At 44.4% G+C, this 25660-nt stretch overlaps 1 protein-coding gene and 1 long non-coding RNA gene across 6 annotated transcripts in view; one reads left to right on the top strand and one right to left on the bottom strand.

The window, feature by feature from the left end:
* Positions 1-354: 354 nt before the first annotated feature.
* LOC133373509 (uncharacterized) lies at positions 355-24745 on the top strand. Its single transcript, XR_009759683.1, has 4 exons — positions 355-434; positions 13382-13490; positions 18113-18218; positions 21343-24745. It is a non-coding gene; the product is annotated as an uncharacterized LOC133373509 (long non-coding RNA).
* CCDC62 (coiled-coil domain containing 62) overlaps positions 18496-25660 on the bottom strand; it is a 37686-nt gene continuing 30521 nt past the window's right edge. For 2 of the 5 annotated variants that reach the window (XM_061603386.1, XM_061603382.1), the window contains 4 exons: positions 21762-21939; positions 21082-21210; positions 20785-20877; positions 18569-19327 (listed from right to left, as the gene is read on the bottom strand). In XM_061603386.1, the coding sequence (XP_061459370.1) occupies positions 20791-20877; positions 21082-21210; positions 21762-21939 (394 nt within the window). In that variant the 3' untranslated portion in view covers positions 18569-19327; positions 20785-20790. Of the gene's footprint in view, positions 18517-18568; positions 19401-20784; positions 20878-21081; positions 21211-21761; positions 21940-25660 lie in introns of those variants that run through there. The other 3 variants (XM_061603385.1, XM_061603383.1, XM_061603384.1) reach the window with 3 other exon arrangements.

Below are 25660 nucleotides of genomic sequence, written 5' to 3'. Positions count from 1 at the left end.
TCTCACCTCCAGCCAGAATTGCCTCCATGTTGTGTAATCTCCGGTTTTTGGCTGGAGTATCCGGTTTTGGGGGGCCCTCCAGCTCTCTGGCTAGCACCCCTTAATCTCCGGACTCTCAGCTTCAATTTAAAAAAAAAGTAAGTTTCTAGGTGGTCTAGTTCCCGAGATATACACCAAAACGTCAACCGCCCCCCCCCCACAACTTTTTTTTTATAGATCCTTGCTCTAGCTACAACTCCCATCAGCCCAATCTAGTGGCCATGCTGGCTAGGACTGATGGGAGTTGTAGTTAAAAAAAGTAACTTTTCAAAGCTCTGGCTGTAACCCTGCCCTTTCAGGATTGTAGCCAATGAAGCCAGAGTTGTGACTTGTTGATCCAGGCATGCCTAGGCTGAACGTCAGGAAATGGTGGCTTTAAGATTTTTGCAGTTTGCGTAAGTAATATGGCTTAACGTTTTTTTTCCTCTTCTATCCAAGAGTCAGACCCTGGGCTATGAAATATGAAAGTATTTAATCCAATATCTGCTTTTCTGGGAGTAAAGCAATTTCTGGAAGTAAAGCATGTACCTGGAGTAAACCCCATTGAACTCCATTAGGACTTACTTTTGAGTAGACATGGTTAGGATTGTGCTGTAAATTAATGGGACTTGTGAGTAAACATAGCGCAGACTTGTGTTTGTGTTGTAAATCTTTCTCTTTTCCTCCAACCCTATTTTTAAAGAAATTAGGCAGGGTTTATCACAGTTTTTATTATGTAGGAAACTAATACTGATTTTTTTAAAAAATGAATGAAGTTTATTTATTTATTTTTATTTATTTATTATTTGATTTATATCCCGCCCTTCCTCCCAGTAGGAGCCCAGGGCAGCAAACAAAAGCACTAAAAGCACTTTAAAAATCATAAAAACAGACTTTAAAATATATTAAAACAAAACATTTTTTAAAGCTTTAAAAACTTTTTTTTTAAGAAAGGTTTAAAAACATATTAAAAAGCAATTCCAACACAGACGCAGACTGGGATAAGGTCTCAACTTGAAAGACTTGTTAAAAGAACAAGTTCCTTATCACTTCAGGGTACAGTTTTCCCTGGTTGAGTAAGCCCCATTGAATACATTGGGACTTGCTTCTGAGTAAACAAACATAGGATTGCCCTATATCTTTACAGGTTGTATAAATAATAAATATATTTGATAGTCATGCTTATATAAATATTTTCATAGAATCATAGAATAGTAGAGTTGGAAGGGGCCTATAAGGCCATCAAGTCCAACCCCCTGCTCAATGCAGGAATCCAAATCAAAGCATTCCCGACAGATGCCTGTCCAGATGCCTCTTGAATGCCTCCAGTGTTGGAGAACCCACTACCTCTCTAGTAATTGGTTCCATTGTCATATGGCTCTAACAGTTAGGAAGCTTTTCCTGATGTCCAGTCAAAATCTGGCTTCTTGCAACTTGAGCCCATTATTCTGTGTCCTCCACTCTGGCACCATCGAGAAGAGATCCCGGCCCTCCTCTGTGTGGCAACCTTTCAAGTACTTGAAGAGTGCTATCATATCTCCCCTCAGTCTTCTCTTCTCCAGGTTAAACATGCCCAGTTCCTTCAGTCTCTCCTCATAGGGCTTTGTTTCCAGTCTCCTGATCATCCTTGTAGCCCTCCTCTGAACCCGTTCCAGTTTGTCTGCATCCTTCTTGAAGTGCAGAGACCAGAACTGGATGCAGCACTCAAGATGAGGCCTAACCAGTGCTGAATAGAGGGGAACTAATACTTCACACGATTTGGAAACTATACTTCTGTTAATGCAGCCTGATATAGCATTTGCCTTTTTTGCAGCCACATCACACTGTTGGCTCATATTCAGCTTGTGATCAACGACTATTCCAAGATCCTTCTCACATGTCGTACTGCTGAGCCAAGTATCCCCCATCTTATAACTGTGCATTTGGTTTCTTTTCCCTAAGTGTAGAACTTTGCATTTATCCCTGCTGAATTTCATTCTGTTGTTTTCAGCCGAATGCTCCAGCCTATCAAGGTCCCTTTGAATTTTCTTTCTGTCTTCCACGGTATTAGCTATGCCCCCCAATTTTGTATCATCTGCAAATTTGATAAGCATGCTCTGTACCTCCTCATCCAAGTAGTTAATAAAATGTTGAAGAGCACTGGGCCCAGGACTGAGCCCTGTGGTACCCCACTCGTTACTTCCACCCAGTTTTGTCATGCTGTGTCCCTATAAGTATCCGATTTCACACTATGGTTGTACAATACATCCTTTATATTTTAAGTATGCCTTGGGGTAGTCATGGCTCTCCATTGTTTTCATCCTGAGGGGCAGATAGGCTGAGAGATGGTGAGTAGCCCATGGTCACCCACTACAGTTTATAGCTCATTTCTGAACCATATGTACAAACTCTGCGTAAAATAGGTCTCAGAATAGCTATTAGACATAATGGTAAAACAGAACCTCCATGTTCAGGGGCGGTATACCTCTGAATATCAGATGCTGGAGGCAAACAGCAAGGGAAGGCTCTTGCCATTATGCCTTGGCTGTGGGCTTCACGGAGGTGTCATCCTCAGCTCTAGGTTAAGCACACCAGGGCACAGTACCTTAAGCCACTGACTCTCTCGCAGCCTTCACAGGGCTTTCACAGAACTCAGGCTCCAGGAAATGCCCTCCGCATACCTTGAAAGGAGATTTATTGGAATTCCAGTTGCAGAACGGAAGTTGTTGATTGCGTGATGGCTTCATTGTTTCACAGGTCGACATCACACAGACATACATGTAATTTCACAATCAGATCAAGCACAATGGAGTCTATTCTCACATTCAAGTACAGTCGCCATGTACTGAAGTCTGCCTTTGTCTAATTAATGATTCCTTCACAACGTTGTGAAGTAGGGCATCCTAAGACAGGGATGGGCAACCTCAGGCTGGAAGGCCAAGTGCGGCCCTCCAAGCTGCTCTGTCTGGCCCTTGGGACTCTCCCCACACCACACCCCCTGCTGTCCCTGCTTTGCCCCTTCCTTGAGTGTGGTACGAACGCGTCCTTGAAATTTGATGACTGCTCTTGCTTGTCTGGATGGGAGGATAGAGAGAGGTGTATGATGTGATGTTCCTATATTAATGTATATATGGGAAGTGTTAGTTGTTTAGAAGATACATGGTAAGTGGAGTGAAAGAGGGGGAGTGAATGGGCAGTAGAATGCGAGATGATTGGCTGAGTGTTTAAAATGGCTGAATGTATAAAAGGAAGAGTGAGAGTGGAATCTGGGGGGGGAGAAGAGAACTGAGTGGGTTGCTTGGTGGGGTTTGAGAGAGTTGTTTTGCCAGGAGAGAGTGAAGAAGGAGGGAGGTGGAGTTCGGATTAGTATTGAGTAAAACCATATGCTTATGTGCCTTAAGAAGAAATCTTGTTAATCTTGTTAGCTTTGTTATCTTTAATAAATACTTAATTTGGTTTACCAAAGGCCTGATCCTTGACTGGGGTTTCACAGACCAGAAAGGAGGGTAAGGTAATGACCAAGGCTGAAGGGGAACTGTAACAAATGGTGGCAGCGGTGAAGAGAATATTCAGAGTCTCTGGGAATACTAGTATTAGGACGTTACTGGTGGTTGCCTAGCAGGGGGATCTGTTGAGATCTGTGCTAGAGCGGGGAGAGAAAAAATAAAAAAGGACAGTCCGGACTGGTGGAGTCCCTGGTGGTGCCTAGTGACAGGCAGTAGCCACGCGCAGGTAGGAACCTGACAGGGAGAGCCAGGGAAGGGCGTCACACGTGGTGGCAGTAGCGGTGGGATACGAACAACAGAGAATCCAGATACGAACCTTGTGAGAGTGACTGGCAAAGAGTGTGTGGCAAAGAGTGAGTGACCATGGCTGAATACATAAAAATGAAAAGAGAGGAGCTGGTGGAGAAGTGCATAACATTCAATTTACCTCACGAGGGTAAAGGGGTAGATGAATTGAGGGTAGGACTTATAGGATTTGCAACTGCCCAGCAAAAACAACCTGTCAGGGAATCGACCCCAGAAGGATACTCAAGCAATCCCACTTATATAGAGTATTTGAGAGAAAAGTTAAGATGGGAACATGAGTTGGAAACTGAGAGATTGAGGAGGGAGGCTGAGGAAAAAGACAAGCAGAGGGAGTTGGAAGCTGAGAGATTGAGGATGGAGGCTGAGGAAAAAGACAAGCAGAGGGAGTTGGAAGCTGAGAGATTGAGGATGGAAGCTGAGGAAAAAGACAAGCAGAGGGAGTTGGAAATTGAGAGATTGAGGATGGAAACTGAGAGAATGAGAGTGGATGCGGAATTACAGGCAGAAAAATTAAAATTGGATAGAGAGAAATTTCACTCTGAGGAGACAAGGAAAGACAGAGATGGAGCAAAAATAAAAATTACTCCAAAGGACTTTGCTGTGTATGAGCCTGGTCAAGATCCTCAAATTTATCTCACAACCTTTGAAAAGGCAGCTCAGTTGTGGGGGCTACCTGAAGATAAATACATGCAGTATTTATCAAATTTGATTAAAGGGGAATTGGCAGAGGTATATCAGTACTTCCCCTCAGACAGGCCAGTAACATATGCTGAATTCAAAGAAGCAGTGTTTAAAAGATTCAGACTGGGGCCTGATTATTTTAGAAAGCTTTTCAGAAACTGCCAGATACAGACAGGGAGGTCTTTCGTGGAGCTGGGGGCAAAACTGATGGACATATTTGGGAAATGGCTGACAAGTGCAAAAGCTCAGTCTGTGGAGGAGGTGAAAAACCTCATGATATTGGATCAGTTGTACCATCAATTGCCACCCGAAATAAGGCTCCTGGTCAAAGACCGTTCCCCTACATCGGTGCAGGAGGCTGCAGAGATGGCGGATCACTTCGCCTCCAACAGAACTGGCTGGGTGGGGAAAACATCAAGAGAGTTTAAACCCAGACCATATAATGGTGGCAGAAGGGATGTGGTACCACAGCGAGTGAGTCCTCCAGTAAAATCTGAAGGGCACAGGACACCCCAGAGTGGATCTGTGTACCCTAAAAGTGAGGAGAAATTATGCTACAAATGTGGTAGACCGGGGCACCTACGTTTTCAATGTGAGGTTGCCAACCCCATTAGTAATCCTACTCAGACAAGGGTAGTGAAAATAGAGCCCAAGGCTTTAGAAACAGCGAAAAAGGTTCAGTTCTGCCAGATAAACTGGACAGGAGTAACAGACCTTGATTCAAGTCTGAGAGAGGAAGTGAGTGTACAAGGGGCAAATTATTGGGCATTGCTTGATACTGGTGCCGCTCAGACATTACTGAGGCCAGATTTAATAAAATCTGAGGTAATATTACCTCAGGAAACTGTGACTATCCAAGGAGTGAGAGGTCAACCAGAAAGTTTGCCTGTGGCCCTGGTGGATATGACTTGGAGAGGCCGAGAGGGCCGATATAAAGTAGGCATTAATGCCCAGCAACAAGAACCAGTAATACTGGGAAGGGATGTAATGGGCGCCCAAGGAAAGATATATGTAGTGACCAGACAGCAAATTGGCAGAGAAAAAGAAGCCATATTAAGGGGGGCTGAAACAAACAGGGTGGAATCTGTTAACCAGCCTCAGGTCACCATAGCAACCACTAGCAGGCCTGCTGAAGGAGACAAACTGTATCAAGTGGTCTCTGGGGAAGAAGCAGATCAATTCAGGGAAGAGCTGCATAAAGATATAAGTTTGAAGCAGATAAAGGAACAAGCCCTGACCCAACAGATTCCTTTCACTGACAAACTGAGGAATCAAGTTGTGTGTGAGAATGGGATTTTATATAGACTGTGGATGCCTGCTGAGAGAAAGGATGAATGTGAACCAGTGAAGCAATTGATAGTACCTAGCAAATACAGAACCAGATTGCTAGAGGTAGCCCACGATGTCCCATGTGCAGGACATCTGGGAATAAAAAAGACCAAGAGGAGATTGGCTGCACACTATTATTGGCCAAACATCTCCAAAGATGTAAAACAACATTGTCTATCTTGTGGAATATGCCAAAAGGTGGGGGAAAGTGGAGTAAAGACTAAGGCACCCTTAAAGCCCCTTCCTATAATTGGACAACCCTTTTATAGAGTGGGAATAGATTTGGTGGGCCCTTTTTCCAAACCCACAAGGCATAGCAAGAAATATCTATTGGTGGTGGTGGATTTTGCCACCAGGTACCCAGACGCAGAAGCACTAAGATCCGTGGAAGCCCCTGTAGTGGCAGAGGCTTTATTAAAAATCTTTATGAGGCTGGGTTTCCCTCATGAAGTGCTGATGGATCAAGGCAGTGTATTCATGGGAGAAGTGATGCAATGTATGTGGAAATGTTGTGGTCTAAAACATCTAAAGACCACTACTTACCATCCCGCCACTAATGGGTTAACAGAGAGATTCAATGGCGTTTTGAAGGGCATGATCAGAAGCTATGTTCAAGATCACCCACAAGACTGGGATGAACGGTTGGGATGCTTCTTATTTGCATACAGAGAAGTCCCTCAGGAGTCAACAGGCTTCTCACCCTTTGAACTCATGTTTACTAGAAAAGTGAGGGGACCTTTGGAACTGCTAAAAAATTCATGGGAAGGAACTCTGGGAGAGTACAAAACTTCTGTAGTAGATTTTGTATTGGAATTCCGCAATAAATTAACATCAATGATGGAAGTAGTGAAAGAGAATTTGAGTCATGCACAGGAGAAGCAAAGTTACTGGTATGACAGAACAGCCAGGGAACGTGTGTATGATGTGGGAGATATGGTTATGGCGTTCATACCCAGGAAACATGACAAATTACAGGCTAACTGGGAAGGACCATATACCATCAGAGAAAGGCTTGACACAGTGACGTATGTAATCACCACAGACCAATTAAACAAAAGCAAAGTGGTTCATGTAAATATGTTGAAGCCTTACCATACCAGGGATGCATAGCTGTTGCAAGTTACCTTATTCCCTGAGGGAAGTGGGCCTGAACTTCCAGATTTGGTACAGGAAAGCAAAGACAAAGGAGGGGTAGATCAAGTGGAATGGTCAGAGGAGGTGAAGGAGGAAGTAAAAGAGGAGATTCTGAGAGTTTTGAAAACCTATAGGAATCTCTTTAGCAACAAACCTGGCTGAACCAGTATAGTTATACATTCCATTGATACTGGAGATCATGCCCCAATCAGATCTGTTCTGTACCGTGTGAATGGGAAAGTTTTGAATGAGATCAAAAAGGAGGTGGAAGATATGCTGGAATTAGGAGTGATCAGGGAATCCATCAGTCCCTGGGCCTCAAGTATTGTCCTGGTTCCGAAAAAAGATGGAACGACAAGGTTTTGCATTGATTATTGGCTAATCAATGAAATTACTGTCCCAGATGCGTATCCTATGCCTAGGGTAGACGCAATGTTAGAGTTATTGGGGGCAGCAACCATTATCTCTACACTAGATCTCTGTAAAGGATTTTGGCAAATGGAACTAGACGAGCAATCCAGAGCCAAAACTGCCTTCAGTACACCAGATGGGTTATATGAGTTTGTGACCTTACCCATGGGACTAAGGAACTCACCGAGTTCATTTCAGAGGCTAATCAATACTGTGTTGCGAGGCATGTCAGATTTTGCAGTGGCCTATATCGATGACGTGGCCATTTTTAGCAAGTCGGTGCCTGAGCATGTCCAACACCTGACAACAGTATTGGAGGCCTTAAGAAAAGCAGGCCTCACAATAAAAGCTAAGAAATGCCAGTTTGGACTAAAGGAAGTAATCTATTTAGGACATAAGGTGGGGAGTGGGAAAATCACCCCCTTATGGAGCAAGGTGGAGGCAATACAAGCGTGGCCGATCCCCTTAACCAAAAAACAAGTAAGGGCATTTCTGGGTGTGGCTGGATTTTATAGGAAGGTTGTGAGAAATTTTGGGGAAATAGCAACCCCCTTGCATGAATTAACAAAGAAGAAGTGTTCTGAGCGTGTGGTATGGACGGATGAATGTCAGAAGGCTTTTGATCTACTGAAGCAAGCCTTGTGCCAAGGACCCATATTAATAGCACCAGACTATGAGAAACCATTCATCGTGGCTACAGATGCGTCGGACCTGGCGCTGGGAGTCGTCTTGCTACAGGAGAGAGAAGGCACCAGACATCCAGTGGTGTACCTGAGTCGCAAGCTGACGCCGAGGGAGAAAAACTATTCGTCGGTCCAGAAGGAGTGCCTAGCGGTCGTGTGGGGACTGAACAAGTTGCGCCCATACGTGTGGGGACGAAGATTCACAGTGACTACGGATCATCGGGCCTTGTTATGGTTGCAGACTATGAAAAACCATAACACTATGCTGCAGAGGTGGTCCTGGGCCCTACAGGACTATCAAGTGGACTTCCAGTTCATAAAAGGCAAGGACAATGTACTGGCCGATGGACTTTCCAGGCAAGTGGCCGGGACTGCAGTGACGTGACCAGATGAAGGAACAAAAAAGACATTTTCCCCATAGAGACTTTTATTTGTTAATGCGACGTATAAATCCTGGAACACGAATAATACTCTGCTGTTGTTTAAGGGGGGGGAAATGTGATGTTCCTATATTAATGTATATATGGTAAGTGTTAGTTGTTTAGAAGATACATGGTAAGTGGAGTGAAAGAGGGGGAGTGAATGGGCAGTAGAATGCGAGATGATTGGCTGAGTGTTTAAAATGGCTGAATGTATAAAAGGAAGAGTGAGAGTGGAATCTGGGGGGGAGAAGAGAACTGAGTGGGTTGCTTGGTGGAGTTTGAGAGAGTTGTTTTGCCAGGAGAGAGTGAAGAAGGAGGGAGGTGGAGTTCAGATTAGTATTGAGTAAAACCATATGCTTATGTGCCTTAAGAAGAAATCTTGTTAATCTTGTTAGCTTTGTTATCTTTAATAAATACTTAATTTGGTTTACCAAAGGCCTGATCCTTGACTGGGGTTTCACAGACCAGAAAGGAGGGTAAGGTAATGACCAAGGCTGAAGGGGAACTGTAACAAATGGTGGCAGCGGTGAAGAGAATAACAATACAGTATTCAGAGTCTCTGGGAATACTAGTATTAGGACGTTACTGGTGGTTGCCTAGCAGGGGGATCTGTTGAGATCTGTGCTAGAGCGGGGAGAGAAAAAATAAAAAAGGACAGTCCAGACTGGTGGAGTCCCTGGTGGTGCCTAGTGACAGGCAGTAGCCACGCGCAGGTAGGAACCTGACAGGGAGAGCCAGGGAAGGGCGTCACATATGACTCTAGAGAAACTAGTACAAATGTAACAGTTACATTTGTTGCTCCACCCACTTTTGCCATTGGCCCCACCCACCATTTGTATGTGGCCCCGGAAGGGAATGTGACCACAGTTGTCTGAAGGAATTTTTTGGCGTGGGGTGGGGAGTAAAACACTGAAATGGGGGGGCAAGCTAATTTCTCACAAGAAATGAGAAGAATAGTGTATCGTATCTCAGGTTCGATATACTAGAAACTATTTTTTAAAAAAAGAAAAGCTGGGAATCTGGGAATTATGGTTCATTGGGGGGGGACAATTGCCCCCCTTGAAGCCCCTGTGGACATCCATTATGCAGCCATCAGGCTGAAAAAGTTCCTTGCCCCTGGCCTAAGAGATATAATCGACAATATGGGTCCTTCCTATTCTTCTTACCTCCAATCCCATCACAAGGAGGGGCTATTTTAAGGAAATTAATAGAGATGGATAGAAAAGGAAGCCCACAATGCAGTGCCAGGTGCAGAGGGCAGCCAGGTTGGGCCCTGGCCGAGGGCCCCTGCGGCCCAGAGGAGCCCCTCCTTAGGGTAGGAGGGTAGCGCTCCCCTTCTGCAATCTACGGCAGTGTTGACTCCCGACCCTGCCACAGATTGCAGAGGAGGAGCTCCCAGCCCCCCCATACAGACTGGGCAGACGTGCAACACCCATCCGCACCCCCTGCTTTCCTCTCCCTTGCCGTGAATGCTGTGCATGCTGCTCTTGCATACCTGCCATCAACCAAGATGGGGGCGGAAGCTTCTGTAAAGGGCTGATGCTCCTACTGTAATTATGGTTGATGGCAGGCATGTGTGCATGAGTAGCGTAGCATGCATGCACGCCTGCCATCAACCAAGATGGCAATGGGGGCATCAGCCCCTCAGGGTAGCCCCCACCGCCATCTTAGTTGATGGCAGCCATGTATGCACAGCACGCAGGGCATTCTTCCTAAGGACTAATGGAGAAGTAGGTGGGGCGGCCCCAGGGCAGGCTGGTGCCCTAGGGCCCAGTCATGCCTGGTGCTGGCCCTGCCACAGTGGCCAGAACAAACTTATTGAAGACATTTATTTATAAATTGCATGCAGTGTACAGCAGCAAATCAGTAAACAATATCATTAAAAGAAAAATACAACATAAAAACAGTAATATAAAAGCATATAAAAACGGGAATTCAAAGCATTCTTACAAATAAAAATAAAAACAGTCTGATCTTATGGACCAGGGAAAACCTGGGCAAAAAGTTATGTCAGCATCTGAGGGAATTGATGGTTGTTGCTTCATGTATGGCAGAGGGAAGGGCTTTCCATAGCATGGGGGCAATCACACTGAAAATACCCATTTTGGGATCACCGCCCTATGAAATTCTGTAGTGTGTGGTGTCATGCTGTCCAACTATTTCTGGCCAAGAGGACAGAAATCATCCCACTCTGCTCCAAGCCCTGGGCTTCTACTGGGAGGAGGGCGGGATACAACCACCACCACCACCACCATCATCATCTTCAGGAGTAGCTGAATCTGCAAAGATTTAGGTGCGTTTATATCTCATCACCTTACATCTGCTGAAGTTTGCGTGTGTAAAACAGTTGGTTTTGCAAACATAATTATAAATAATGGTAATTAGTGAGCAAAAGGGGGAGCAGAATGAAACACCCAGATCACATTCTGCTGACCCTAAAGACTGAAAAGAAACCGACCTATTCTTCATATTCCTGAGAAGGTGCAATCACCAAACACACAAGTAGCACCTGAAAACCTAAACTTGCCTGCTGCTGAGACTATGCCTGAGCCATCTGGTAAAGCTGACAATGATGTTAGCACTCAAGTTTCTCCGTCACCCAGAAACTTTCAAGACGAGTGACTGATAACTGCAAAATGTTTCAACTGTACTGATTTGTTTCTTTTTTAAAAAAAGTGAAATGTGTGGATAGATAGTGTATCCTGGTCCCAAGCTGTACTGTATAGGGCTTTGTAGACAAAACCAGAACCTTGAACGTAGCCTGGTAGGTAATAAGCAGCCAGTTTATATACGGAGGGAGCAGCTTTTATGAGTTTGCTAATTAGATTCTTATATCACTTTTGCAGCCTATAAGATGGTCCAGAAATTATACTTTTTTTTCTTTTTTAAAGATATTTTAGAGTGTTTTTTATTTATTAATTTATTATTTTATTTCTATCCCGCCCTTCCACCCAGCAGGAGCCCAGCAGTGCTTTGGTTTGCCACCCTGGGCTTCTTCTAGGAAAATGGGTGGGGTATAAATTTAATAAATACAATAAATAATAATAAATAAATAAATACTGTGTACATTGGTGGAGCTGAATAAAACATAACAGCAGCAACAGTTCTATAAAAGTCTGCAAATTTCACCCAAAGTTTCGCCGCATGACTGTCAATTACTTAAAAAAAAGTTAAAGGAAAAAACTGTGCTGCTTCTGCTTTTCCTCCCTTCTCTCTTGCTGATGTAATTGCTAGCACTTGCCCTTGATCTTTAATCACCAACACTGTTTTGCTGCAGAAACTACTGTAACTTGATTATACACACACACATTAAAAAACAAGCTCTGTTCTACCACTTTCTTGTGTCTTGACCCTCTAATTAAACACAAAGCAGGAAGGAATGGGGAAAGCCTACACACCCTAGCTGAAGGCAAGCTGGAATTAATGGAAGTGTTGTTTTCCTTGCATAGGAGTGGTGAATGTGACTACAAGGCAGCCAACCCTGCCCTTATTTGCTGCATTTCCAAAAGGACACCCCCATTCTTAGCCATCTGAAGAACACAGTGCACATCTGGGAACACTTCTGACAAACGTCTGAAATCAAACACACACACACAGCCCACCAAAAAATGATAGTGTGAGGTAGGGATGGACAGATCTGACAATTTCAGTCTTTTCAGTTCTCCATTTTTACAACAATTTTTTTTTGGGGGGGAAGGCCTCATGAAAATTCATCAGCATTTTAGTGCAATTTTCTCCTAATATACACATTTCTGCACTTTCCCCCATATAATGTACTTTTGTTATTTTCACTAATTTTTATGCACATTTCCCCCTAATATACACATTTTTGCACACATTATTTGGTTGCAGAACTATCACAAAATTTGGAGAAGTACAAATTTCAGTTCTATTTCGGTGCACATATTGTTTTGTAAAGTGCTGATTAGGTAGGTTTGCATTAAAATCCAAATTTAACTGAATTTCTCCCCTATCCCTCAGCACAGGCTCATCAATAGTCCTACAGACCCTGAACTGAAAAAAGATTTGGCTAACACACATCCTCCTTGAAAGCTACCAATTTGAGTGTCTGGGCCATGCTGTAGGCAGAGGGAGAAGCTCTAGCCCTGCATCTCGATGGGGCAAGAGCTGGTATAGCACAGTGGGGAGGAGAGCCTGACTGGGAGTCCAGAGTCTGTGAGTTTAAATCCCCGCTCATGTCTCCTGGGTGTCAAGGGCCAGCTAAAGATCACCCCCACAGTGAGTGGCTCGGGTTACGTGCCCTGCCACCTGTGCAGCCGTGGGCAAGCTGCATAGTCTCAAGGAGCCCAGTTGCCCCCCGGCTGGCAGTTGCGGACAAGGCAGGGGCTGGCTTGTGCAGCTGTGGCAAGCTGAGCAGGCCCTAGCCAGCTGGGGAGGACTAGCCTCACAGGGAGGCAATGGTAAACCCCCTCTGAGTACCGCTTACCATGAAAACCCTATTCATAGGGTAGCCATAAGTCGGGATTGACTTGAAGGCAGTCTATTTCCATTTTCAGTTGCCACATGGAATTGCTGGCCACATTTCAGTTGGAAAGAGCAGCACCACTCAAAAGGCACTGGGAGAAGGCCCCCTTGAACACATGCACCCCAAACGATTCTGTCTAGAGATGGGTCCACAGAGCATCCCTCCTCGTTAGATGATGTCATGGGCCCTAAGGAGATTCTCTGGCAAAGTTAAGAGGATGGAGGCGAGGTTGCCAACACTGGGGAGGACATGGCCAGCACTGATGAAGGAAAGGAGGAGAAGGAGCTCTGGTGAGGCTCGGCGGCACTCACTGCGAGGGAGAAGGGACTCGGGATTCCTGACCCTGAAAGACTTGGGAGGCAGCTGACCAAGAAAGGAGGAGGAGGTGAGGTAAGCAGCTCATCTGCATACTTTCTTTCCCACCAGACTCAGTGGCGCTCACTGCGAGAGAGAAGGGACTCGGGATTCCTGACCCTGAAAGACTTAGGAGGCAACTGACCAAGAGAGGAGGAGGAGCAGCAGCAGCTCTGGTGAGGTAAGCAGCTCATCTGCATACTTTCTCTCCCACCAGGCTTGGGGGTATGTGCCTGATAGGGGCACGCAAATTAAACACACAGACACACACACACACACACACAAACAAACTACAATCCGTTCAACTAATTCCTGGCACTGACAATAGGAATATCAAGACTGCCACTGGCAACAGGAATATCAAGACTGCCACTGACAACAGGAATAGTAAACAACAAACAGAAAATGGAGGGGGATCAATCAGTTGTTGTCACCTGCAAGATGTGTGCTATGTTCATTTTCTTAACGGAAACCATACACTTCCAGCAAGTGCAGATTGGTGGCGCTCCTAGAAGAAAAGGTCAGGGGGCTGCAGCAACGCATAGACACCCTGCGACTTATCAGACGAGGACTTCCTCGATAGAACACAAGAGGAATTAAGGGAATGACACAAAGTACAGGAAGAAAGTGACAAGGAAGAAGAGGACTGCAACAGCAACAAATCCCCATGGAGGACTGTCACTGTAAGGGCAAGGAAAAACAGGAGGGATTCGGAACTGTTGCAACTAACAAATCGCTTTCAGCGTCTCTCGGCAGACAGCACCTCTGAAGAGCCTCAACAAACTCACCTGCATCAAGAGTCACTGGCTGCAAAGGAAGACTCCACACCCCAGAAGAAGGAAGCTGATGCAACCACCGCTCGCAGCAAAAAGAGCGTGCTGGTGGTTGGAGACTCGTTGCTCAGGGGGGTAGAGGCACTGGTATGCCAGCCGGACAAAATGAATTGGGAAGTCTGTTGTCTCCCTGGGGCACGCATCCGGGACGTCGTTGACAACCTGCCGAGGCTCATTGGGAACCAAGATAGGTACCCCTTTCTCCTCATCCATGTGGGCACAAACGATACGGCCAGAAACACCTTGTAACAGATCACCTCAGACTATGAGGCTCTGGGTAGGAAGGTCAAGCATTTGGGGGCGCAGGTGGTCTTCTCGTCAATTCTTCCTGTGAAGGATAGAGGACTACAAAGGGAAAGGAAGATACTGCAGGTCAACGACTGGTTACGCAGATGGTGTCGACGGGAGAGGTTTGGATTCTGGGACCATGGTCTAAGCTTCTTGGAGGGGGGACTGTTGGCAAGAGATGGGCTGCACCTCATGAGGACTGGGAAGAATCTCGCAAAACTCATCAAGAGGGCTTTAAACTAAAGCCTCTGGGGGATGGAGATGATAGCTTAAAGACCGATCCAAAGACAGCAGGTTGTAAACGCAAGGATTTGAAGGGTACAGGAGACACTGGGACAGAGAAAGGGGTGCACGGCGAAGCTCACGGTATATTAATGGAGGAATCCAATCAGGACAAAAGAGACTTCTGCTGTCTATATACCAATGCGCGGAGCTTGGGAAACAAGCAAGAGGAGCTTGAAGTCTTAGTGCATCAAGGCAAATATGACTTCATAGGGATAACAGAGACTTGGTGGGATGACTCCCATGATTGGAATATATCCATTCAAGGATATAAACTCTACAGAAAGAATAGAAGCAACAGAAAAGGAGGGGGAGTAGCGTTATACGTCAAAGACAAATACACCTCTATGGAAATCCAAGAGAGCGAACAAAGGGGTCCAATAGAGACCATTTGGGTAAAAATAAATGGAGAAACAAATAAAACCGACATGGTAGTAGGTGTCTACTACAGACCCCCTGGCCAAGAAGAGGTGGTAGACGAGGCCTTTCTCAAACAAATCTCTGAAATCTCAAGGAGGCAAGAAGTAGTAGTGATGGGGGACTTCAACTACCCGGATATCTGCTGGGAGACAAACTCTGCGAAGCACAAAGCCTCCAACAAATTCCTGATGGGCCTTGCTGATAATTTCCTCTTTCAAAAAGTAGAAGAAGGAACAAGGGGATCGGCAATCCTGGACCTGATCTTAACTAACAGGGACGAATTGGTCACGGGAATTAAAGCGGTCGGTACCTTGGGGGAAAGTGACCATGTAATACTGGAATTCGTGATTCTGGGGAAAGCCAAACAAGAATATAGTCAAATATGGACCTTGGATTTCAGGAAAGCCGATTTTAGCAAGCTCAGGGAAATGATAGGTAGGATCCCGTGGCTAGATAGACTAAAGAAAAAAGGAGCCCAAGAAGCGTGGGAGTTCATGAAGAACATATTACAAAAAGCGCAATCGCAAACAATTCCAAAGAGGAAGAAAAACGGAAGACGTCGGAAAAAGCCAATGTGGCTACACGGAAGACTGGTGGAGGAGGTAAAAGTAAAAAAGAGCATGTATAAAGAATGGAAGGAAGGACGCATCACCAAGGAAGAGTACCGACGAGTGGCTCGGGCTTGCAGGAATAGTGTAAGGAAAGCTAAAACCCAGAATGAGCTGAGGCTGGCGAGGGAAGCGAGGAACAACAAAAAGGGGTTTTTCAGATATGTTCGAAGCAAGAGAAAGACCAAGGAAACGGTGGGACTGCTGCTCAATGAGGATGGCAAAATGTTGACAGATAACAAGGAAAAGGCAGAACTGCTCAACGCCTATTTTGCCTCCGTTTTCTCCCAAAAAGGGAACAGTGTGCAACCTTGCATCGGTAACAATCTCAGTAAGGGGTCGGGATTGCAGTTCCAGATTGATAAGGAGATAGTCAGGAAATACCTAGTTAACCTAAATGAGTTCAAATCTTCAGGGCCTGATGAACTGCATCCCAGAGTATTGAAGGAACTTGCTGATGTACTCTCGGAACCTCTTGCCATCATCTTTGAGAAATCCTGGAGAACGGGAGAGGTGCCGGAGGATTGGAGACGGGCAAACATCGTCCCACTCTTTAAAAAGGGTAAAAAAGAAGATCTGGGGAATTACAGGCAGGTCAGTCTGACTTCAATACTGGGAAAGATATTAGATAATAAAAGAGTCCATTGGCAACTATCTAGATGACAATGCTGTGATTAGTAGGAGCCAGCATGGGTTTGTCAAGAAAAATCCTGTCATACTAATCTCATCTCTTTTTTTGATCGGGTCACTAGCTTAGTAGATGGTGGAAATGCTGTAGATGTCATCTATCTAGATTTCAGCAAAGCGTTTGACAAAGTCCCCCACGACCTTTTGATTAGCAAACTGGTCAAATGCGGACTAGATGGAAATACTGTCAGGTGGATTCACAACTGGTTGGAAAACCGTACTCAAAGAGTGGTCGTCGGTGGCTCTGCTTCGGACTGGAAGGAGGTTTCGAGTGGAGTGCCACAGGGTTCTGTCCTGGGGCTGATACTCTTCAACATTTTTATCAATGATGGAGTGGAGGGAAGCCTTATGAAGTTTGCGGATGATACGAAACTGGGAGGGATAGCTAACACAATGGAAGACAGGAATAAAATCCAAAGGGACCTGGATAGACTAGAAAATTGGGCTGAAATTAATAAAATGACATTCAATAAAGACAAATGCAGGATTCTGCATTTAGGCCACAAAAACAAAATGCACGGGTACAGGATGGGAAATACCCGGCTTAGCAGTAGTGCGTGTGAGAAGGACCATGGCATTGTAGTGGATCGCAAGTTGAACATGACCCAGCAGTGTGATGCTGCGGCAAAAAAGGCAAACACGGTTTTGGGCTGCATAAACAGAGATATAGTCTCCAGGTTGAGGGAAGTAATAGTCCCACTATATTCTGCATTAGTCAGGCCTCATCTGGAATACTGCGTTCAGTTCTGGGCGCCTCATTTTAAGAAAGATATAGACAAATTAGAGCGGGTTCAGAAGAGGGCGATGAGGATGATAGCCGGTATGGAGAAGAAGTCTTATGAGGAAAGGTTGAAGGAACTTGGCATGTTCAGTCTGGTGAAGAGAAGGCTGAGGGGTGACATGATTGCACTCTTTAAGTACCTGAAGGGCTATCACATAGAGGAGGGTACAGATTTGTTCTCTGCTGCCCCAGAGGGTAGGACTAGGTCTAATGGTTTTAAGTTGCAGGAGCGTAGATTCAGATTGGACATTAGAAGGAACTTCTTGACAGTAAGGGCAGTTCGGCAATGGAACCGACTGCCTAGGGAGGTGGTGGGATCCCCTTCGCTGGATGTCTTCAAGCAGAGGCTGGACAGCTATCTGCGGGAGATGCTCTAGCTGTGGATTTCCTGCTGTGAGCAGGGGGTTGGACTCGATGGCCTACAAGGCCCCTTCCAACTCTATGATTCTATGATGATTCTATGAAATGAGGAGGTTACAGTGGATGTGTCTCCAGAAGCCTGAAAGCTAGCAGCTGGAGTTACTAAGGTTGAGACAGCCTTTCCTTGTCTCAGCCGGCTGGTGAGGCACCAAGGCCAAGCATAATGGCAAAAGAGATGAGTGCTAACAAAAACATTGAAACTCCTCAGGCAGAGGAAAATGAAAGCGACTCAGCAGAGTCAGAACCTGGCGTGTCTTCAAGGTTGCAGAGGTTACAGGTGGCCCAATTTTGTCCACACATTCCCATCACAGCCCCCGCCTTGCAGCTCAACCTAAAAAGAGCCTGAATTAATTCATAGTGTTAAATGCCTCCCCTTTTTTCTGTATATAAGAAATAGTACTGCTTGTATTTGCTGTTGCGACAACTCGTCTGCTGTTGCTTCCAGTGTCTAGTTATGCCTGTTCCTGTTTGAATCCTGGTTTAGGCCTACCATGAAAAGCAAGATCCCTGTTCTGATTTCTGGAATAAATATGCAGAAAAACCCTGTCTTCAAGTCCTGAGTCTGCTTCTCTGGTTGGCAGCTAGAACAGGTAAACCTCCGCAAGTGACATTCTCCTTCTCGCCACTATTCCCTGCTGTTCCTGGCAGGGGTTTCCACATGTCCTGATTCCTCCTTCCGTGTTATCAACTTGTGCATGCACAGCATCATGGGGAAATATAACGGCTGAGAATAGCTTGCCAAGGAGCAGTAGGCACATGGGATTAGTGACGGCATCAGGCAGTACTGCACCTCACCCAACAACTTAGGCAACACTGTTGTGGAAGTTATAAGTAATTTAAACACAGATTAATTATTCAGCATCAGCTGTTATGGAGGACAAGCAAAGTCTAAAAAAGAAACATAATGTTTATTAGCTTATGCACGCCATGATGCTCAAAATATTTTGAAACACACACAGACCAATAGGGCACAGCTAAAAGACAAACAAGGTGCAGCTAACAGAAGGTATATATTGTTGCCGGCATAGCCAGGTAAGCACAGTCTGCATGGTATGGCCTTACTCCCATTACAATCCGGAGTCAAGGCCTAGACCAGACAGGCATAATCCAGAAAGTGGTTCCCATTCACAAGCCCCATTGAAATCTGCAGTAGCTGTGACTACAGCTCTTGTTGATTTCAGTGGGGCTTTGTGGAGGAGAAACTTCCTCCTGGATTATGGTTAAAATCTTTTCTCCACATTGTGGACAATGGCTCATACATATAAAATGCATATATTCCAACAACAGTGTAGAGTGTTCCTTTGTTTATGAAATACTTCATATAAGGGATGAAAAGGATCCAGCGGTAAAACACTGAGCATATATGAACACTTTAGTCTCCTACCCTAAATGCAGAATATTTGTACAATGACAGGGAAAAGCCAAGAAAAAATCTTTATTTTTTAAAAATAACTTTTGAATGAGCAATTATGTATTTAAATAACCTTCCAAAAATATACTTGCAATTAATCTGAGCATAGATCTATTGTGAAGTCATTTTATTAATTTCAGCATAATTCTAGTTTTAAAAATAAAAAATAAGGAATGAATGCCAGTATTTAGTCACAGGTCTCTGCCACTTATGAGGTTTCGAGAGATTTAGATGAGCTGTAGGAGATTGGGTGACTGTTTGTTGAGCTTAACATACAACAATAATCTCCTGTTTTAGAGAGAGAGAGAGCATATAAAATGAGTGTTTTGTCACAGCAGCAAAGAAAACACAGGGCATCTACCTTTAAAAAGAAAAAGAGAGAGTTGTGAAAAAGCAAAACATGCTGAAACTCTACACTGTAATTGAGTTTCAGGTTTGCTGCTTTATGACAGGTCAGTTTCTTAGCATATGGAAAAACACGGCCACTAAGAACCTCAGGGATGGCTGGAGATTTTTTGTGTATTTAATCCATTGGATAAACTCCCTGCTTCAAAGCTGTCTTTGTGTCATTGCTGGAAACTTTTATTTCCATTGCTCTGCAAACAGCTGGCAGCTCAGGAGTTTCCATGTTGACAAAATTATTTCTTCTTTACTGCCAACATCAGGATCATCAGGATTTACAAGCCATGAGACATGCCAGAGATGCCAACAGCTCTAATGTGACATTAATGTAACATTTTTCTCATTTCTTTCACATTTGTCTAAACTCCTTTGCAATGCAAGCCTACACAATGGGAAAACATAAGGCTTGAGGACTGTACACCTTATTGTTTTAATTTCATTTGCAGATTTATCAACTGCTTCACAACCAAAAGCTACTGAAAGCAGTACACAATAAAATAAAATAAAATAAAATATAAAAGATTACAGACTGAATAAACTAAAAGCAATAAAACCATTCCTACAATAGTACAATTAATATCCCATAAAATGACTGTGTCACAGTTCAGGGAAAGCCTTCTTAAAACAAGAATGTCTTCAATAACTGCCTAAATATCAAGATGCTAGGCAGTTATCTAATTTTAGCTGGTAACTAATTCCAGTGGGCAGGAGTTGCATCACTAAAAGCCTGGTTTCTAAAACATACTAAGTGCACCTCTGGGGCATGCAGCAGTCTCATTGATGCCCCATCTAAGAGGCTCAGTTGTCAACAGGGATATATGGGAAGAGATGATCCCTTAGGTAACCTGACCCCAAGTTGTTTAGGGCTTTTAATGCTAAAAGCATTTAAATCTTGAGCACAACACACTGAACCCGATTCCCAGACTATGCTGAAATGATCCCGTCACTGCTATGGCATTTAAGTGCCCACACATGGCAATGGAACAGCTCAGGATCTGCAGCCAGGGAGCCAAAACCTTGCCACAATACAGTACTGCAACTATGGTTTTCAGCAGCCTAAGACTAGGTAGCCAATCCCACTCAAATTACTCCCTGAATATCACATCTTCTTCACCTGCAAATACACTTAATTTGCTGTGTGCAGAAAACATGCAATATATATGAAACATAAAAGGCAAGTTAGATATAAGTTTGGCACAAGTTGTCTGTATAGACAAGATGTACTGCTTTGCAAATGGCACTTGAACCTTACAACTATAGATGTTCATACTTGTATTTTTACCATTCACCTGGGTTCTGTATTGTGCGAAGTAACAAATACGGACAGGAAAGGCAGAACTGACCTGAGGTTATAAAGAAAAAAGGGAGAGTTTCATCTCACTTTCCTCCACAGCTGGCAATCTCCCTTTGCAAACAGATTCGGTATACTCCGCTGCCTGTCAAAGGACATAAACATATCCTTAAGAAAATAATCATGGACAAAAATTATTGTGTGTTTCTAGGGCACAAGCTGGGATAAAAACTACTTATAAATATCCTGAAATTGGATGTTAGATTGATACATAAGATAGATAGGCAGGTTCTATCTTTGTTCTGCCTTCTATTCCAGATTATTTTCTTTCTGGAAAGCCAATACATACCATATGAAGGCTGTTGTTGGGACTGCAGCCGGGGCTGGCACCAAGCAGGTTGCTGAGCTCAAGGTCTGCTACCATCTGTTGGGATTCGGCAAGCAGCTGTTGCAGCTTACTGGTGGGTGAGCAGGAATCCTAGGACAAACCAGAACAAAATGCATGAGGGGCAGCTGGAACCAGGGATATGAGGCAGGCTTGGCCACAGAGATCACCTGGAAGAAAAGGGCCGATACAGCCTAACTTTGGAATATCTCTATTTGCATCCAGGACTGTGAACAGGTAATCTGGAAAGGCAGGCAACAGTGGGAACAGGGACAACCAGAAGCAAGAACCTGTGGTAGCCTTGGGACCCAAACCAGAGATGATGCAGGTCCCGAGTTTCAACTTCAGGAGAAGATGGGGATTGTGAAGGGCCCAAAGGTGAGTGCAGAGTAAACTGTGCAGCTCCTTAGTAGCCACATCACCACTGCACCTTGAATCTAGCAAAACAGCTGAGTCCAGAGCTCTGACAAAGGTGAGCAACAGCAGGAGCGAGAGGAGAAAGCAGGCAGCTGTGAGACTTCTGCAGCGCCAGCACCCGGGACAAATGTGGCCACCAAGAGGAAGGGATGGCCATGGTTCAAGAGCACCACAATGCCCAGAGCTGGCCCAGCAAAACATGCTGCCTTTCAAAAGCAGACACTCACATGGCGGACAGTAGGATGGCAGCACCCATTGGCTGCCTGGACGTCTGTTAAGCTTGTGAGCTCCAAAGGCAGCTCCATGTCCAACAACTTCTCGTGTCTTTTACTCCCACTTGTCTTTTGTGTTGATGTCAGACATGGAGCATTCAAGTCCAAAAATTTCAGATCCACATCTTGGTCACTGTTAACAACAACAACAATGATGATGATGATAATAATAATAATAAATAATAAGTGACCTGAAAAAGACATCTCCAGCACACACTGTAAGGAAGTAGCATAAATACAAGGGTATGGCACCCCATCATCCTTTTTTAGACGTAAGAGGATGAGACGACAACAGGATGCCAAGGCTCATAAGGCAATTCATCTTGACCCAAAGACTCTAATTTTAAGCCTCTTTTTAAAAAACAAATTTCTAGTTTTTGTGATTACAGAAACCTGGTCTGCAGCAGTGCAGCCAGGGCCCCTTTTCTGCTGCATACCTTGACAGACAGGCTCCACTAGGCAATTCCATGAAGCCTCTAGGCAAGCCCCACTGCTCTGTTGCACAAGCAAGAGCCCAAAAGAATCTCTAGCTTTCTCAATTGAAATTAATGGTGCGGCTCCATAGTGCACCCATTATCAAATACCTCTGTCAGGGGGCACAATTGTTTGCCTGTTCTGTAGACCGTGATAATGGCCCCACAGTCTGGGGTGCAGAAAACAATGGAACACTAGAATTTGATGCTGCTCCCTCTGTGGTTGAACATGATACATCGTGGAATATAAAACTCAAGATTTATTAAATGTTCAACAGAAAGCAGTCCCAAACTGCTGAAGAGGGTCGGGGTCTGTCGGATAGACAGCAGGTATTACATTTGATTCTAAATCTCTTTGCTCATTACACGCAAGCTGAACCTCTGCCCTGATCACAGTCATTTGCAAGCGTACTTTGGGGGCTTTGCTACCAATCTCCATTGTTGGCTGTTACCCTTTTCTTATCAGCCGCTAAGGTGAGCTGGTCCACTTCATGCTTCGTGTGTTATTCCCATTTAAAATGCTCAGAGGTGAGTGAACAAGCAAGCATCAGCAAATGCTCAAAAGAATCCAGGAGATACAAAGCAGGTAAAACAAAATAATTCCTTGGGCTGGCTTAAATTGTTGTGCGTATGTGCAAGCTTTAAAGAATGCTATTTAGGTGGCAGACCTGCTTTTTGCACAGCTTTTCCCGTTGCAAAAGGTGGCCCCTGGTGCCAGAGATAGCAGAGTTACTTCTTTAAAGAGGGATAAAATAACTGTATAAATGTCATGTGATGCACTTGGGATATGCAGGGCTCTTCCTGAGACAGGGTGTGCCCAGTTAAAAGTCATGTGAAATCTGAAAGGAAGAAATGAGGCCATCTTACAGACACTTTCCCCATTTCCACTACGTGGTGCATCCCAGACTGTAGTTGGACCTAACTGCTTCTGCTTTAGGTCGTCAGCTCTAAGCTCACTAGAATGCCAGTCGCTTGGCCCCAGTTCTGCAAACTATAGCTTACTTTCTCGGCAGGCGCTGGACCTTACAATGTGATTGCTTTGCTTCATTTGTATTTGAACAAATAAATGGCATGTCACACCTAAATGGCATGTCAAAAACAGCACAAAACAGAATGGAAGAAAGAACCAGTCCCACATAAAGCTGGCATGAATTATCTAGTCAACCAACCTAATGGCATGACAAAGGCAGCTATAGCTATTGCTTTCTAAGCGTTATCAGGCCTGGATTAACATCCACAGGGAAAAAGAAGTGTGCTTGTACAACGGAAAAGCTGCTACTGCCGCAATCAGCAGGCTGAGAGCAAAAATTGTCCCATCAATACTATATCAGGATGTGATGGTGATGGGGAATTTTATTTATCCACATATATATAATCATAGATATTAAAAGGGTATATGTTTTATAATCATAAGAAGTTAAGCATAGGCTTGTAGGCCTATTAAGAACTGAGATTCAGGCTCATAGAAGACTCTAAAATCTTAGCATTTAATTCAGACTTGTAAGCAAGAAAACCTGTTGCAAAACAGCAGCGGTCACAGGGACTTTCTGTTTCTTTGCCAAGACCCGGCCGGTACATGACTGGCTGAGATTAATTTCTCTATTGTTTGGAATCAAGGAGCGTTTAACCTGTGAGAGAAGCTGTGATTGATGTAACAAATAGGAATTGCCAATGTTTGATTCTTGAATATAGCAATTATGCCATCTAGAGAGAAAAAAGCTTTACAGCATAATCAAATGTTTAATGAAGAGAAATAGTGAGATGTAATAATGATTTTTAAAAATAACCCAGTGTGTTGTTATATTTACAACTTTATAAGTGTGTCTTCATTAAGAAAAAGGGGTGGCCTGCCTCCTCTATATATCTCTGAGGCTGAAAGATACTGGTTAGCCAGAGTCATCCAGCTTTTTCCTTAGTCTGTGTGGTTTCACAATGTAGCTCAGGAGTTTAAACAAAATCCTCTTTCATGAGTTGTGTATTTTATAAGCAAGGAAATAGGATTTCTGAGAAAGTATAAGAACATATAAGACCCCATAGCTGTTAAAAACCTGTGATGCTCATGAGATTTCAGTTAGCCTGAGCTGAGGTAAAACCCAAGCAGGTGTACCTGGTCAGCCTGACCCACCAGAAACAATGCAACAATGGAATGTACCAAGTATGCTTGAAAGCATATTCACAATAATAACTGTTCCAACTAGAACCAAAATTCATTAGTCTTGAAAAGACAGTAGGACAATCGAGACATTAATGGTATGGACAGAATCTTGGATCACCATTGGAGTTAGCTAATACTTTCTGATTGGTTTGGAACGATTGTAGAGAGGAGGAACTGTGATGTTGGGTGGGCAGGAACTCATGAGATTGGTGGAATCATTGTCACATGCTGTAACTGTACTCTATAAAAGAGCTTGCACACAGTGCTTCAGTGCAGTCACTCCTGGATGTTCCTGGGAGGGTGACCCTGCATATGCTTGTAAAGAATAAAGGCCTACCTTTTTGCTTCAAGCCTGTGTCGTCAAATTTTTTTTAAGGACCCCCAGAAAAAGATCCCAGTGGAGAAAGAATTCTCCAACAATGGGTCATGGGATCGCAGTTGCCAGGAGTTACAAAACGCCAAACAGGAAACAAGGGAGGTTTGTATCATGACACAGCTAGCCATCTCCCTTAGCTATCTGGACATAGCACACGTACGTTGCTCCTGAAAACAACAATTAGCCAATGGTGGTCAGTGCCCATTGGAATTGGGAGGGTAGGAGGCCAACAGTAGGTGGAGTCAGAGCCAGTGACAGGCAGAGCCATGTTATTCCAATTTTAGCGCCATCCTCCTCCCTGCTAAGTTCTACAGAGGCTGATTGTAGGTAGGAAGGCAAGGAGGTAGGGATTGGTTGAGGCAGGAACAAGCAAAAGGCCTCTAGGTCTCGAATCAAAGTTGAAGCAGGGATGAGCCCTACAACACATGAAGAAACTATTTAGAGCTCTTGAGCATGTGCAGAGATCCCTTCCCTCAACAAGTAACAACCAGCTGTTACAGACAAAGGATTGGAGGGAAGGAGAGATTTCTTTATTCCTCTACATCCACCATAATTTCACAGGTGAAAATAAAACACAAGCTTGTGACATCTTTATTGTCATGCCAAAGATCACTGCCCAAACCGTCACTATTAGGCACTGTTGAAAGCTCTACTTCGGGGGGGGGCATTTTTCAGTCCAAGGGTTGCATTCCCATGTGGGGAAACCTTTTGGGGCTCCATGCTAGTGGTGGATGGAGCCATGAACGTGACCCTTACATTTCTACAGTAGGCTACGTTCTAGATGCACGTAAGTGAGAGGTTTCTAAATCCTTCCCCAGGATTTCCTTTCTCTGCATGCAAGCAAGCAAAA

The sequence above is a fragment of the Rhineura floridana genome, chromosome 19 (genome assembly GCF_030035675.1).
Source record: "Rhineura floridana isolate rRhiFlo1 chromosome 19, rRhiFlo1.hap2, whole genome shotgun sequence".
Lineage (NCBI taxonomy): Eukaryota > Metazoa > Chordata > Lepidosauria > Squamata > Rhineuridae > Rhineura > Rhineura floridana.
Note: the sequence above shows the minus strand (reverse complement) of the source record. Positions and strands in the feature narration are given on the sequence as shown.